At 42.3% G+C, this 13,443-nt stretch overlaps 1 protein-coding gene across 1 annotated transcript in view; it reads left to right on the top strand.

Annotated features, from left to right (window-relative positions):
• Positions 1-12,946, top strand: part of arid3c (AT rich interactive domain 3C (BRIGHT-like)) — a 68,773-nt gene extending 55,827 nt beyond the window's left edge. Inside the window, exons 4-8 of the mRNA XM_006802557.1 lie at positions 377-560; positions 1,263-1,507; positions 7,936-8,184; positions 10,709-10,798; positions 12,780-12,946. Of these exons, the coding sequence (XP_006802620.1) occupies positions 377-560; positions 1,263-1,507; positions 7,936-8,184; positions 10,709-10,798; positions 12,780-12,946 (935 nt within the window). The remainder of the gene's footprint in view (positions 1-376; positions 561-1,262; positions 1,508-7,935; positions 8,185-10,708; positions 10,799-12,779) is intronic.
• The last annotated feature ends 497 nt before the right edge of the window (positions 12,947-13,443 follow it).

The raw sequence follows: 13,443 nt of genomic DNA, 5'->3' as shown, positions 1-13,443 counted from the left end.
CTTTTTACTATTTGTGTTTATACATCTCTTTGAATTTAATCATTGTTGACCTGTGGCTGTCTTCCAAAGTCTTTATCCTGTCTTTGTCCCGTCAGGAACGTCTTTCATGATCACTCCATCTGCTAATAATAGACTGCTCATTTCTTTGTAGGTGGTTAAAATTATGAACTCAGCAGGGGATCAAACACTCACTGTTCCCATGTATGCATGACTAAAACAGTGTGCACAGGCTTAAAAAACGTTCTTTTATGTTATATTTCATGTTCCTGTCAGACATTTTGCTGGGTTGGGATAAATAAGAAGGTACAGACACGTATTGATGGAAGGAACCTCAGTTAATGGAATTGATTGTGAAAATAGTGTTTGCTTTCTGCAGGAACTCCAGTGAATCGGATTCCTATCATGGCCAAGCAGGTGTTGGATCTCTACATGCTCTACAAGCTTGTTACAGAAAAGGGCGGCTTAGTGGAAGTCATCAATAAGAAAATATGGCGGGAGATCACCAAAGGCCTTAACCTCCCTACCTCTATTACCAGTGCAGCTTTCACGCTCCGGACACAGTGAGTACAAGAACAGCTGGGAACTCTGGATGACCAACTCATTATATTTTTATTTTTGCTTATTTTAACGAGTTAATTTTAGATTTATTGTGTATTTTATATTTTCCTTAATTGCAAAGAAAGAGCTGGGTGTCATAGCATAAAAACATAAAAGGATTATTTGGTCATAAATGTGATTTACACTGTTGTATGTTCATTATTATAATATTAATATTTATCTACTTAATCACCTCTTCTCACTTTTCCTCTATAAAACTTTGTCTTTGAAGTCAATATGACGTCTTTTTAAAATCAAATATGTTAAATTCAGAGTTTATTTTAGATGAGTGGATCCTTAATGTCCCACTTACTCCCCCCTCCTCACACACACACACACACACACACACACACACACACACACACACACACACACAGCTGTGTGTGTGTCTATTTTAGCACTCTGCATCACTGTAAAAATAAAAGGACATCAGGTCCTTGAGCTTCTCTCAGATGTAATGAGAGGTAAGCCGAGTCATTCAGTCCCTCCTTTCTCAGCAATTGAAAATATGTGAATATTAATATATATATATATATATATATATATATATATATATATATATATATATATATATATATAAATTAATAAATATGTGACATTAAAACAAAAACAAATAAAAAAAATAGTCACAAAAAATGAGGAAATCATCAGCATCTGTTTTGCAGGTATATGAAGTACCTCTACCCGTATGAGTGTGAAAAGCGGGGACTGAGCTCCCCTGGCGAGCTTCAGGCAGCTATTGACAGCAACCGCCGCGAAGGCCGAAGGCAGAGTTATGGCTCAGCCATCTTGAACTGCTCTCTTGTGGGAAGCCAAGGCCTCCTGTCCTCACCAAAGATACAGATGTCCCACCTGCCCATTCCTACTCACAACAGTGGCCAAATCTCCCAGGTTCCTGTGATCAAGAAAGGTAAGAGACAACAGCGAGGTATAAGATGCTAACTAGATGTTACCGTCATTTTATTTCCTGCTTTCTACCTGATGTCGCTGTTTTTCATTTGCTCTTTTCCTACTTTGTTATGCTGGGATGTTTATGCACATCTGTCTGGATCACAGTCATAGACCTGGTGTTGTTGACACAACCCCACCCAGCACACACACAAACACAAAATAAAAATCCACCTGTGAGTATTATATTATCTGTTTATTGAGAGGGATCAGCTCAAAGTGTTGCCATAAAGGAGAAACTCTTGTCCTTTCATTGGGCTCCAAGAAAGCATGCTCCATGCTTTGCTCCAGTTGAAACACCAACACAACCACAGACAGTTACTGTGAATCACTGGGTTAGGGTCATAAATCATGCCAACAAATCATCAGTGATGTCACTTGCCCTTAAAGCAAACCTTGATGCTTCATAACTTCTTACTGGATTTCGCGACACATGCTCTGAAACCTCCACACAGCGCGTCGCATCTCTAGCTCTTTCTTTTTGCGCTGCTCTGATGGAAACGTGTCACGTGTTTCGCCTGCGCAGTGAACCAGCGTGATGTGTGAATATATTCACTGTAAATAAACTGAACTTTGCGTTTATTTATAGTGTTTTTCTGCTTTCCAACTTCCCTCTGTCACTGATATTTCAGATTTCATCTGTAAGTCAAAACCTTTTACTTGTCAGACCCCATTCCTCTGCTTCCCCTCATACCTGCTGTCATCTACTCTTCACTTACCACTGAACCGTTCCTGCCATCTTCAAAGTTGCTGCCATCACCCCAGTACTGAAAAAAACTGGCTTGGATCCCAATAATTTTGATAATTTACCACATCTATCAAAAAATCTCTAAAAGACAGTTGCCACACAACTCCACTCATACTTAACTAACAATGATTTATATGAACAGTTCCAGTCTGGTTTTCGCCCCTCCCACAGCACTGAAACAGCGCTAATACAAATACCCAATGATCTTCTCGTGGCAGCTGACAGAATTTCCCAGAGGAACCCACCCGAGGGATTAATAAAGTTTTATCTTATCTTATCTTATCTTGACTCTGGTTTACTCTCCATTCTTATTCTCCTCGATCTAAGTGCTGCTTTTCATTCTATCTCTCTATTCTCCTCAGTAGGCGAGCCTCCATCGGTCTCTCCCATATCCCACTAGCCTGGTTTAAATCACTCAGTTTATTCGGCTTAAATCCTTCACTTCTCAGCCCTTTCCTCTGGTCGCAGGCGTGCAGGGATCTGTCCTGGGGCTCCTTCTTTTCATTATCTAGCTTCTTCCGCTTGGACACATTTTTCATAAATACAGGATTCAGTTTCACTGCTATGCTGATGACACCCAGCTTTATCTGTCCACTAAACCTGATTCTGCTCTCCCCCGTCCTCCCTCACTCCTGTTTAGCTGAACTAAATTCATGGTTCTCTTCCTATTTTCTCAAACTCAGTAGTAACAAATCTGAGCTCCTCCTGGTCGGCACTAAACAAACACGATCCACAACTAATAGTTTTTCTATTACAATCAATAACTCCAAGAGTTTCTCCATGTGTGAAAAGTCTGGGTGTCATCCTCGATAGTACTCTATCTTTTAACTCACACATCAATAACTCGGTCTGCATATTTCCAACTCCGTAACATAATCCGTCTCCGTCCTTTTCTCTCCCCACATGCTGCTGCCATTCTTCTTCATAGCCCGGTCACTTCCTGGATCAATTACTGCAACTTCTTTCTGGTCTTAGTCAAAAATCTGTCCATCAGCTTCAACGTGTCCAGAACTGCTCGTATCATCACCAGGACCCCTTCTATGCACCACATCACCACATCGTTGGGATTCAGGGAGGGGGAGTGTGTGTCTGTGTCAGTGTACATGTGTGCGTTTGTGTGAGGATGTGTGTCCTGTGTTCAGCCTGAGAAAGTGTCCTTTCGCACAGTTAAGCGAAGATCAACAGTCTGCAGCCTCCCACTTCTGCCACCCGTCCATCGTGTATCCGGCAGGGAACGTCCCTCCAGGACAATCGGGCTCTCCCGAACCCAGACTCCTCGTCAAGAAGAGAGTATCAAAATGCGCTGAGGGACCAGTTGATCTCTTTAGAGTTTTTCTACAAAGTTTAAACGATGAATTAAAGAATGAGTTTGCTGCTAAGGAGTTAGCTGCCTCGCTGCATTGTTTTATTGCAATGTGCATTAGAGAAGATGGCTACATCTGTGACCAAAGAAGAAACAGAAACTCTCTCCTTCAGCAGAAATACAGTGGAAATGGCCGGAGGCAGAGAGAGGGATCCGATGACAAAGGGGGAGCAACCAATGCAGCTTGGTGGCGTTTCTCTCCCTCTGAGCACAGAAGCAGGTTAATGTAGCCAGAAAGGCGATTTCATTGATTCTTTCATTGAAAGACTTTTCCCTATCGTGGCTCATGATACGTTCAAAACTCTCATTATACACTTGCTCTCCACACTCCGAGCATTAACTGACTCCATGGTAGAACGACGCTCTGGCTCTGAAGCTCTTCAAGTAACACTCGATGGACTTCCTGATATAACTCATAAGATCCGCCTCTCTCTGCGTCTCTTATATTCGTTTGAAGAACTACCGTTTCCCATCCTCATCTCCAGACCCATCTGTTCTTCCCATTTAACACAATCTGGCTGAAGTACTTTGAAAGGATTTAGCACTATCTCTCCCCCATCATAGAACATATGACTATGATAGGCCTCCTTCCCAGTGCTTCACTTTCCACCAGACAGCTGTATAGCGTGTCTAAACCTGAATGGGGGGTGGGCGGTGAAAAAATACTCATTAGCTGCAGGCATCATCTTCCTCTACCCTAGGTTCTTGTTTTTTAGTTGTCAAGAAGAAAGACAAAGCCCTGCAGCCCTGTTTTGACTTCCTCAGGTTGAACAAAATAACTGTTATAAAAATATACATGGCCTCTACTGGCATTTGCTTTCAAGCTGTTACAGGGAGCCACCATTTTCATCAAACTGGAATCATCTGGTGTGGATTAGGGAGGCGGACGAATGGAAGACAGCCTTAACATCCACCTGGGCCACTTTGAGCATCTGGTAATGCTAACACTGTGTTTCATGGTGAACAATGTCCTCCAGAATTTCATTAACCATTTAGGTTTTGTCTATGTAGACAAAACCCTGATCTTCTCCTGGTCCCTCCAAGAGCACGAGTCCCATATCCTGAGTGCCTCCTTAAAAACAAACTGGTTAAGTGAGAGAAGTACAAATTTCACATTGACACAGGTTCGTTCTTCCGGCACATTGTTGAGATGGAACACCTCAAACCTGAACCAGCTAAGGTTCAAGTAGTGATCGACTGGCCAGTTCCAGTTAACAGAAAATAGAAATTTGCATCTGTTTGGGTTTGTGAGCAGGCTTCCATTATATGGCTTAGTGTTTCATGCCCTCTTTAAAGCCTCTACCTACACCGCTCACCCATAGTCCCATATAGCTCTTGACCTTTGTCACTGGTCAACTCCCCTAGGTAAATAACACAGCAGTACTTACCACTATTGATCACTGCTCCAAGGATGCTCACTTTGTTGCTCTGCCCAAGTTTCCCTCTGCATTGAAGATCATGCAACTCCTCCCCGACCATGTTTTCCGGCTTCCCTCTGGACATAGTGTCTGACTGCAGAATACTTCTGCATTCGCTTCACAAGTCTGATGAGAGTTATGCACTGCACTCAATGCCAAGGTCAGTCTGTTCTCTGGCTTTATCCTCAGACGAACAGCTAAGCATCAGGTATTGGAGGCCGCCCTGTGCTGCATTGCTTAGAGCTCCCAGCTGGCCTGAATAGAATATGCCCATACCACGCCTTCTTCATCGACCGGACTATGTCCCTTTAAGTCATCTCTCGGATACCAGCCTCCACTCTTTTGATCTGGTGAAGGTGAGCACTCAGTCCAACTGCATCTCCGCAGATGCCGCTGCCTCTTGAAAGCCACCAGGAACAAAATAAGCACCTAGCCGATCGCAGCAGAATCCCAGAACCCATCGACTGTCCTGGTCCAAAGGTTTGGCTTTCCACTCATGGTTTTACCCGTCTTTTCAAAATACAAAAAACTGCCCCCTAAATTTATTGGGCCTTTAGAGTTAGCTTCCATGGTTAACCATGTGTCTGCCCAAATCACCCCACAACATAGAAATCCACAAAGTCTTTCATGATTCCCAATTAAAATTTGTTTTTTCCAGTCCGTTGGGCCCATCCTTCAGACCACCACCAGCAGCAGAGTCATTGATGCCTTCTCAGTTACATGGATTATGGACTTCAGACACCATGGGAGAGGCATCCATGGAGTGGAAGGGATACAGCTCAGTCCTGGCTTCCACAGGCCCCAGTTCTGGATAGAAACATGATTAGGAAGTGCCACTGCCAGCGGGGTGTGTACTGTCATGGTCCCTCAGTCCTCCCTGATTGATTTCTTTGGGTTTGTTTCCTATCTGTGTCTCTGGCTCAGCTTTCTCTCTCTCCTCTGTCTGTGTGCATGGGTGAGACTCCCACCTTTGACCTGACACACCTGTGGCAGTCACCCTCCTGATCCCAATGATCTTATTAGCAGCCACTGCTTAAAGTAGTGGCTGGCTGCCGTTCTTGGCTGTATGTTGAAGTACACAGTTAAACTGTGGCTCTTTCTCCTCCATGTGTTTGTCCTACGCAGATTCCTGGATTCCCTTCCCTGGTGTCGTGAGCCAAATCCTGACTTGAGAAAGAGATTTTTTTTGAAGATCACTGGATGTCCCTTCCTCCCTGGACCCCTGGAGCACGATTCCCCTTTTGGATAGTGTTGTTGTGTAAATATATGCACTGTAAATGAACGCACTGAACCTTCTGAGTCATGCACTTGAGTCCAACCTGCTCTTTTGGGCTGCAACTCCATATTTACAATAGCTTTACAATATTATATATTAATATTATTACCATAGTGGGCAGCGGGCCTTTTTAACTATAGTCACTGCAGTTCACAACATGTCACCATACACATGGAGCCTTGGGGGGCAGGTTCATTACCCAGGGGTTGGTGGGTGGGGCTGCTGCAGTAATCAGCCATTCACTGCTTTGTGCATCTTAGACATTCTTGGAGGTCGAGATGTCCTGGATCTTTGTCTGTGTGCCTCTGGCTCCATGGGTGGGGGGTTATTGTTGCTTCCAACACTCTCTCACACGCCACAAGAAGATTGTTTATTTGTGAATCTGTGCATTTTCATCGTTTTCTTTTCCAGGTACTGTGTTTTTTTTCTTTCTTTCTTTTGTTCTTACATGTGCAGCAGTCGGTGATACATCGTGTTTTCCTATTGGTCTCAATCCTTTTATTTTATTTCTCCCTGTTTTGTTCTGCCTGTCAGTTTTATACTGTAATAACTGATAAAACACTAAAGATACTTTTTCACTCTTCTTTCAGCTGCAGACTGCTGGCTGTGTGCTGCATGGCCTTCCTGTGATACTCTGCCACATAATGCAAAGCCCAAAACTTTTACTTAAATATACTTCAGTAAATAGAAACAAACAGATACAAATGTGTCAGATTGTTGTGAATTTATTTATAATGTAAATCCACTGAAGAAAAAAAGGGAAACAATGTATCAAATATGAAATGTTTGTTCTTTCTGTGAGGAACCAAAGAGGATCTATTTATAGATCACATTTTTAATAAGAACTATTGTGTCAAATCATTTATGTGTTAAAATGAAATTTGGACAGGTGATTAGAGGAGCCTGTTTTTATCAGTATGTATATTAGAGGTGGGGAAAATGGATACTGTGTAGCATGGTGATATTTTGTTTGCTAATAATGTATGGATACAGGGACAGCAGAAATCGATATTTTGTTACAAAAAGGTTTTTGTGCTCTGACTTCAGAGCATGTTGATCCTTTTTCTGAGCAAGAATCCTGACATTCCTTCACTGTCCAAATGTGTTTAACTTGTTTTTGGCAGCAATAAACATGACAGTTTACTTATTTTAATTTAAGACATGTTTTATTTTAATTAAGTTTAAAACTTTTTTATTTAATGTAAAATTATATTTTGTTTTAATTTACTTTCAAATTCTTCAGTTGCTGAAGGGGCTGCATAGTTTTCATAAACTGCATAGTTCAGAATAGCTATAATTGTACCAGATGGTTGATTCAGTTAAGTTGGACTAGACTGTAATACAAACCGTTCAGTTTGTCAACAATCAAACTGAAATGAGAGAAAGACTGAGTGTGAGACTTTGATATTAGAGAAAATGAATATTGATAAAGTTTACCTTTATGTACAGAATCTGAATATCGCAAAATATTTTTAAAAATTGCAATATTATCTTATCGTGCATTCCCACCTCTAATGTATATTAATGTAAATATTAAGAGCAGGGACAGATAATATATTGGCTTTTTTGTTGTTTTTTCCTCCAGAGGAACCCATGATTGCGAGCTGCCTGTCCAGGCAGGTGGCTCTGCCCATGACTCCCAGCAGCCATCCTGCTGCAGCCATGGCCGTGCAGACAACCGCTCTGGAACAGCTGAGAGAGAAACTGGACAGTGGCGAGCCGCCGCAGAAGAAGATGATGATGGAGCAGCAGAGGATCATGCAGCATGCCCTGCAGCAAAACCTGCTGGCAATGGCCTCCCAGCTACCCCTCAACATCAAACTTAACAACAGAGGTAAGAACAGTCATTTAAGGTTTGAGTGCTCTTTGGTTGGTGTTGTATGTGCATCTTTGTCATTTCTTCATTTCATTTTCCAGTTAAAACCAGTTTATGTAAAGTCTTTAATTTCACAGTGTAAACTTCTAAATTTCCAAACCAGTGTTGAGGGCATGACCTCTGTGTCCTGCAGCCCTGTCACAGCCGTCTCTTTGCATGGCAATGAAACTTCTAAGGACACTAAAAAGGGTCAATTAAGAGAAAGTCTTCAGATGCTCGTGGATGTAATACTATCTAACGCAATCTGGTGTCCACTGAAGCCTCTGCAAGAACCTAAATGGACAAAGAAATAGATTTTCCTGTAGTTTAGCACTGTTGCTGTCACGGCCAGCGGGGGCAGACGTGTGGAGAGTGTGTGTGGTGGACCCAGGCGCGAACACAGGCAAGGTGACTGGAGTGAACTTAAACTGAAAGCGAGCCTTTAGTTGGGCTGATGCAGAAGTGAGTAGACAAAACATAACAGGGACAGACTGCAACTAACCAAAAACCTAAACTGGAAAAACTAACCTGACTGAAAGGAATAACTATGACCACCGTGAACAGAATGCTGTGCAGATGCATGGAAACTGTGAACCAAATGGCGTGACGAAACAGACATGAACATGACCTGCACGCAACCTCATCGTGCGGCTGCATGAAAAACAACATAAACCAAATGGCAAACATGAACTGCACAGAATCCTGAAAAACACTTAACTTGACTAGAGGGGAAGTAGAGCAGACGACGCGACACTGACACAAAGACACACTGGGCTTAAATACACTGAGGAAGTCATCAAGGAATTAGAGACAGAAGGGGAACACAGCTGGGAGGAATAAGACCTAATGAGACAGCAAAGCTAGAAACACTGACATAAGACAGGAACATGAACCTTCAGAGTAAAACAGGAAACAAGACACCATTAAACAAAGACGCAGACACTGACAGACAGACTAGACACTGAACTAAACCTGCAATAAACATGAGAACAAAACCTACGAACTAATCCCTAAACAAGAATAGCTGAAACATAGAGTCATAATCATCATTATCATCATAATAAGAAAAGAATCCAAAATGCAAAAACACACCAAAACATAACTCAAAATACTGGGTCAAACTGACCCAGAACCGTGACAGTCGCAGCCTGAGTTCCTTTTATTGTCGCAAAGAAATCCGACAGTTAGATGTTTTAGTTGTGTAGGCCGTTCCTTTCCATTCACACTAACTTTGTGCACTAAGAAGGTTTTTCATCTGTAGTCTTGTTCATTCTGTTTCCCTTAACATAGTTAAATGTGCTGTTTAAGCTACTTCATCACCTGTTCAGTGCTTCATGACCACATGTGTCATTTTACAAAACTCTGATACAATCTGAAGTATTTTAGTAACAAAGTGTTTAACGTGGTCGTACTCGGATGGTGTTGCTGTTAAAGGTGTTTTGTGGCACTACGAGGTGAAGTCACAAACAAACACATTTATGAACACGTGTCAGGAATGATGAGTCCAGCTGTTTGAGGACATTTCTGAACCTTGAACATGGAGACACGAGGTGGTTAGCATGAATGAACATTTCACATAACAGATTTAACTATTGTTACTAATACAGGATGATCTGGTCACTTTATGTTTGTGTAAACACATTTAAGGCTGATTTGAGTGTAAATCTGAGCCTGACTCAGAAACGTGTCACAAACGGTGAAATACCTGAACCACTAACATGCACAGAATCCATCATGTAACGTGTCACTACAGACTCATCAGACTCGAGGTGTTTTTCTCGTGCTGATCATGAGCGAGTACGCCCTCCTGCCGCGGCTTCGGCTGCAGCCGGCACAGCTCATGAAAATCCATAAGTCACATATGACTTAATGATAGCGGTTAAAGGAAGAATGAGAGGCCCAGCTACTCAAGTGTGATATCATTTCTGTGTGCACCAGTGCCTCGCACATATTAGTCATAATAGCTGCCTTGAATTTGATAGGTGATGGAAGAATGAGGTTAATTCCCACACTGGCCATCCAGCTCTGTCAAAAACAAACCCTGTTATTTAAGATTACACTGAAAAACTATTGTTATTAAATGGATAAATTTGTGTTTACAGATGTTTTAGTGCAGCAGCCACCAGCTGAGATCACTGTGTGCTCGTCTGTTCTCTGATTTTGTTCAGTTAAAAGTTTATTTTGTTTTAGAGTACTATCGACACGCTGCGCTTTCTTTCTGCTGGTTTCCATTCTGAAATGGCAAAAGTTAACGACATTTCTGTCATTTAAGAACCTGGCCAAGTTTTCCGACTGTGTCGTGATAGGATTCATCCATAATTGACATGCAGAAATAGCTGCGCCATCTTTTGACAGCTCTTTCTCCCCAGAACTCTTTAATAAAGCTCTCCTTATCCTGTCACTCTCTGAATTATCACCAATACTCTTCTTGCTTCTTCTGTTCCTTTTCTAAATGCTCATATTGAGTTTTTTCTCTCTCCTTCTGTGCCCCTTCTCTTGACAGATGATAGACAAGAGACTGCATTGAACCTGTCTACCAACGGCATTAGCAGCATCAACATGTCAATAGAAATAAATGGAGTTGTCTACACAGGTAAATAGAGGGGCCGTTTGCTGATGTAATTGCAGGCAGGAAATTCAATAAGTTATAGGAGCACCCTGGTGCTTAGTCCTCTACACAATTTGATGTCTTTGCTATAAAATCCATCGTAATGAAGTGGCAGTCCAATAGTGTTAAAAAAGTTAAATATCTCAAAATTGGGCCTGTGAATGTGAAGGCTTATTTTCTGTGTGTGTGTGTGTGTGTGTGTGTGTGTGTGTGTGTGTGGATACAGGTAGCTTGTGCCTTGTAGTAATTACTGCATCTCTCCTTTAACATAGCCCGTTCATATCATCGTGCTATCGTCTCTAAGCTCTCTCTGAAGTTCTCTGCAGAGCTTCCAGCTGCTATTCTCAGATCACTCTGTGGATCTTCGTTCACTGGACCTCAAACTTGCACAAAGACCAAAGATCAACTTATGCTTCAAACTGGCCTCTAACATATCTGAAGGATCGTAGCTGGTGAGGGGTCCCTGCTAACTGGTCATTTGCAGTTACCAGTAGATTTCAGTGTCCACAGTGTCTGCGAATCAAGTGAGGAGCAAAAATTTGCCATTTTTTCAGCACTGAACAGGTTGAATGTGTCACTGCAGTCTCACTCTGCTAAATCTTGTTCAATTCAGTTTTATTTACACAGCACCAAATCACAACAACAGTCGCCTCAAGGCGCTTTATATTGTAAGGTTGACCCTACAATATTACATACAGAGAGAAACCCAACAATCATATGACCCCCTATGAGCAGCACTTTGGGGACAGTGGGAAGGAAAAACTCCCTTTTAACAGGAAGAAACCTCCAGCAGAACCAGGCTCAGGGAGGGGCGGGGCCATCTGCTGTGATTGGTTGGGGTGAGAGAAGGAAGACAGGATAAAGACATGCTGTGGAAGAGAGACAGAGGTTAATAACAGATATGATTCAATGCAGAGAGGTCTGTTAATACATAGTGCTCTTGCTGCAGCATTTTTGATTAATTGAAGGCTTTTCAGGGAGTTTTTAGGACTTCCTGATAATTATGAATCCAGTCGTCCAGCCTGGAAGTAATAAATGCATGAAGCAATTTTTCAGCGTCACTCTGAGACAGGATAAAGGGATGGTTGGCTCAAAAGAGCTCTGACTTTTTGTCAGCCTGGCTACAGAGCTGAAGAGAAACCTGGGGTTGTTCTTATTTTCTTCAATCAGTGATGAGTAGTAAGATGTTCTGGCTTTGCGGAGGGCTTTCTTATAAAGCAACAAACTATTTCTCCAGGCTAAATGATGATCCTCTAAATTTGTGACACGCCATTTCCTCTCCAGATTACGAGTCATCTGCTTTAGGGTACATGTTTGAGAATTATACCACGGGGTCAGGTACTTCTGATTAGAGACCTTAGTTTTCACTGGAGCTACAGTATCCAGAGTCGTACGTAGTGAGGAGGTGAAATTGTTGGAGCAGCGTTCAGGTAGCTGCTCTGCTCTGTGTTATGCACAAAAACAACATTGTTTTATTTTATTTATGGAGCATTATTATTTAATAAATGCTGATAATTCTGAGTAATTGTTTCTTGTACATCTACGCTGCATGATAATAAAGGTGCCTGTGTGAGATCTGGGACACAGCTTTGACTAAGAACTCTCTTTTTGTTCTGACTTTATGGCTTTAAAAAATACAGAGATATATATCGTATATCTCCATCCAGCTAAAGAATATCGAGACATGAATTTTGGGTCATATCGCCCAGTCCTAAATAATATTGCTGTACGTGTGTCTTATGTCAGATTATTCCTTTTGCTTGTTAAAACAAACAAAACGATGTTTTTGTCAGCCTGTGAATTTCATTCTCTGGTCAGCTCCAAGACCCACTTCATCTTTTTTGATAAAACCTGTGAGGGATACCAAAATAAATCCTTTCGTGGTTTATAAAAGCGTCTGAAAGAAACACACTCTGAAATCTGATGTTAGCGCAGAGTTCAAGGCTAACTCGATGTTTCTCCACAGGCGTCCTGTTTGCTCGGCAGTCGCCCACAGCAGGGATGGCAGGACACCACGGGAAACATCACGGCTGTCAGACTCAGGGAAAAAGCAGCCCTACAAAGTTCCAGCCCTCCTCATCCTCCTCGTCCTCTTCTTCTTCTCTCCACGGACACCGAAACACCTCCCCCTGACCCCCCACTTCTTCTCACCTCCCCCTCCAGTCCCAGTGAGAAGAACCATGTTACTACATCATCAGATTAACTCCAGTTTATTTCAGTTGTGGTTTACTCGACATCACAGGTGAGCAAAGCACTGATTAAAGCAACTGTTGCATATGGACATCTACCTGCCCCCCCCTCTCCAGGGTTACTTTTAACCTGTGTGACAGAACATTGTTCATGTCCTCAAACACATCTAGTTAGTGTGGAAAAGTTCACTCATCAACCCAACATACCACCACGGTGAGCCAAAGACCCCCCCCCCCGCGCTGAAATGATGTTGCAGCTGAAACCATGGTTTTGATTTCTGTAACTTTGTGACAAACCTCAGAAACAGACTGTTTACAGTGGATACATGAAGGACTGATCCAAAAACAAGACGCACATCAGAGGTGAAAACCATCTGGTTCATTAGATAAACAGATACTCAAAGACTGGTGCAGATGTTCGTTCACACGCTAGCAGCTAAA

Source organism: Neolamprologus brichardi, chromosome 12 (assembly GCF_056152115.1).
Source record: "Neolamprologus brichardi isolate AB-2024 chromosome 12, ASM5615211v1, whole genome shotgun sequence".
In the NCBI taxonomy this organism is placed as follows: domain Eukaryota; kingdom Metazoa; phylum Chordata; class Actinopteri; order Cichliformes; family Cichlidae; genus Neolamprologus; species Neolamprologus brichardi.
This window is presented reverse-complemented; position numbering and strand designations above follow the sequence as displayed.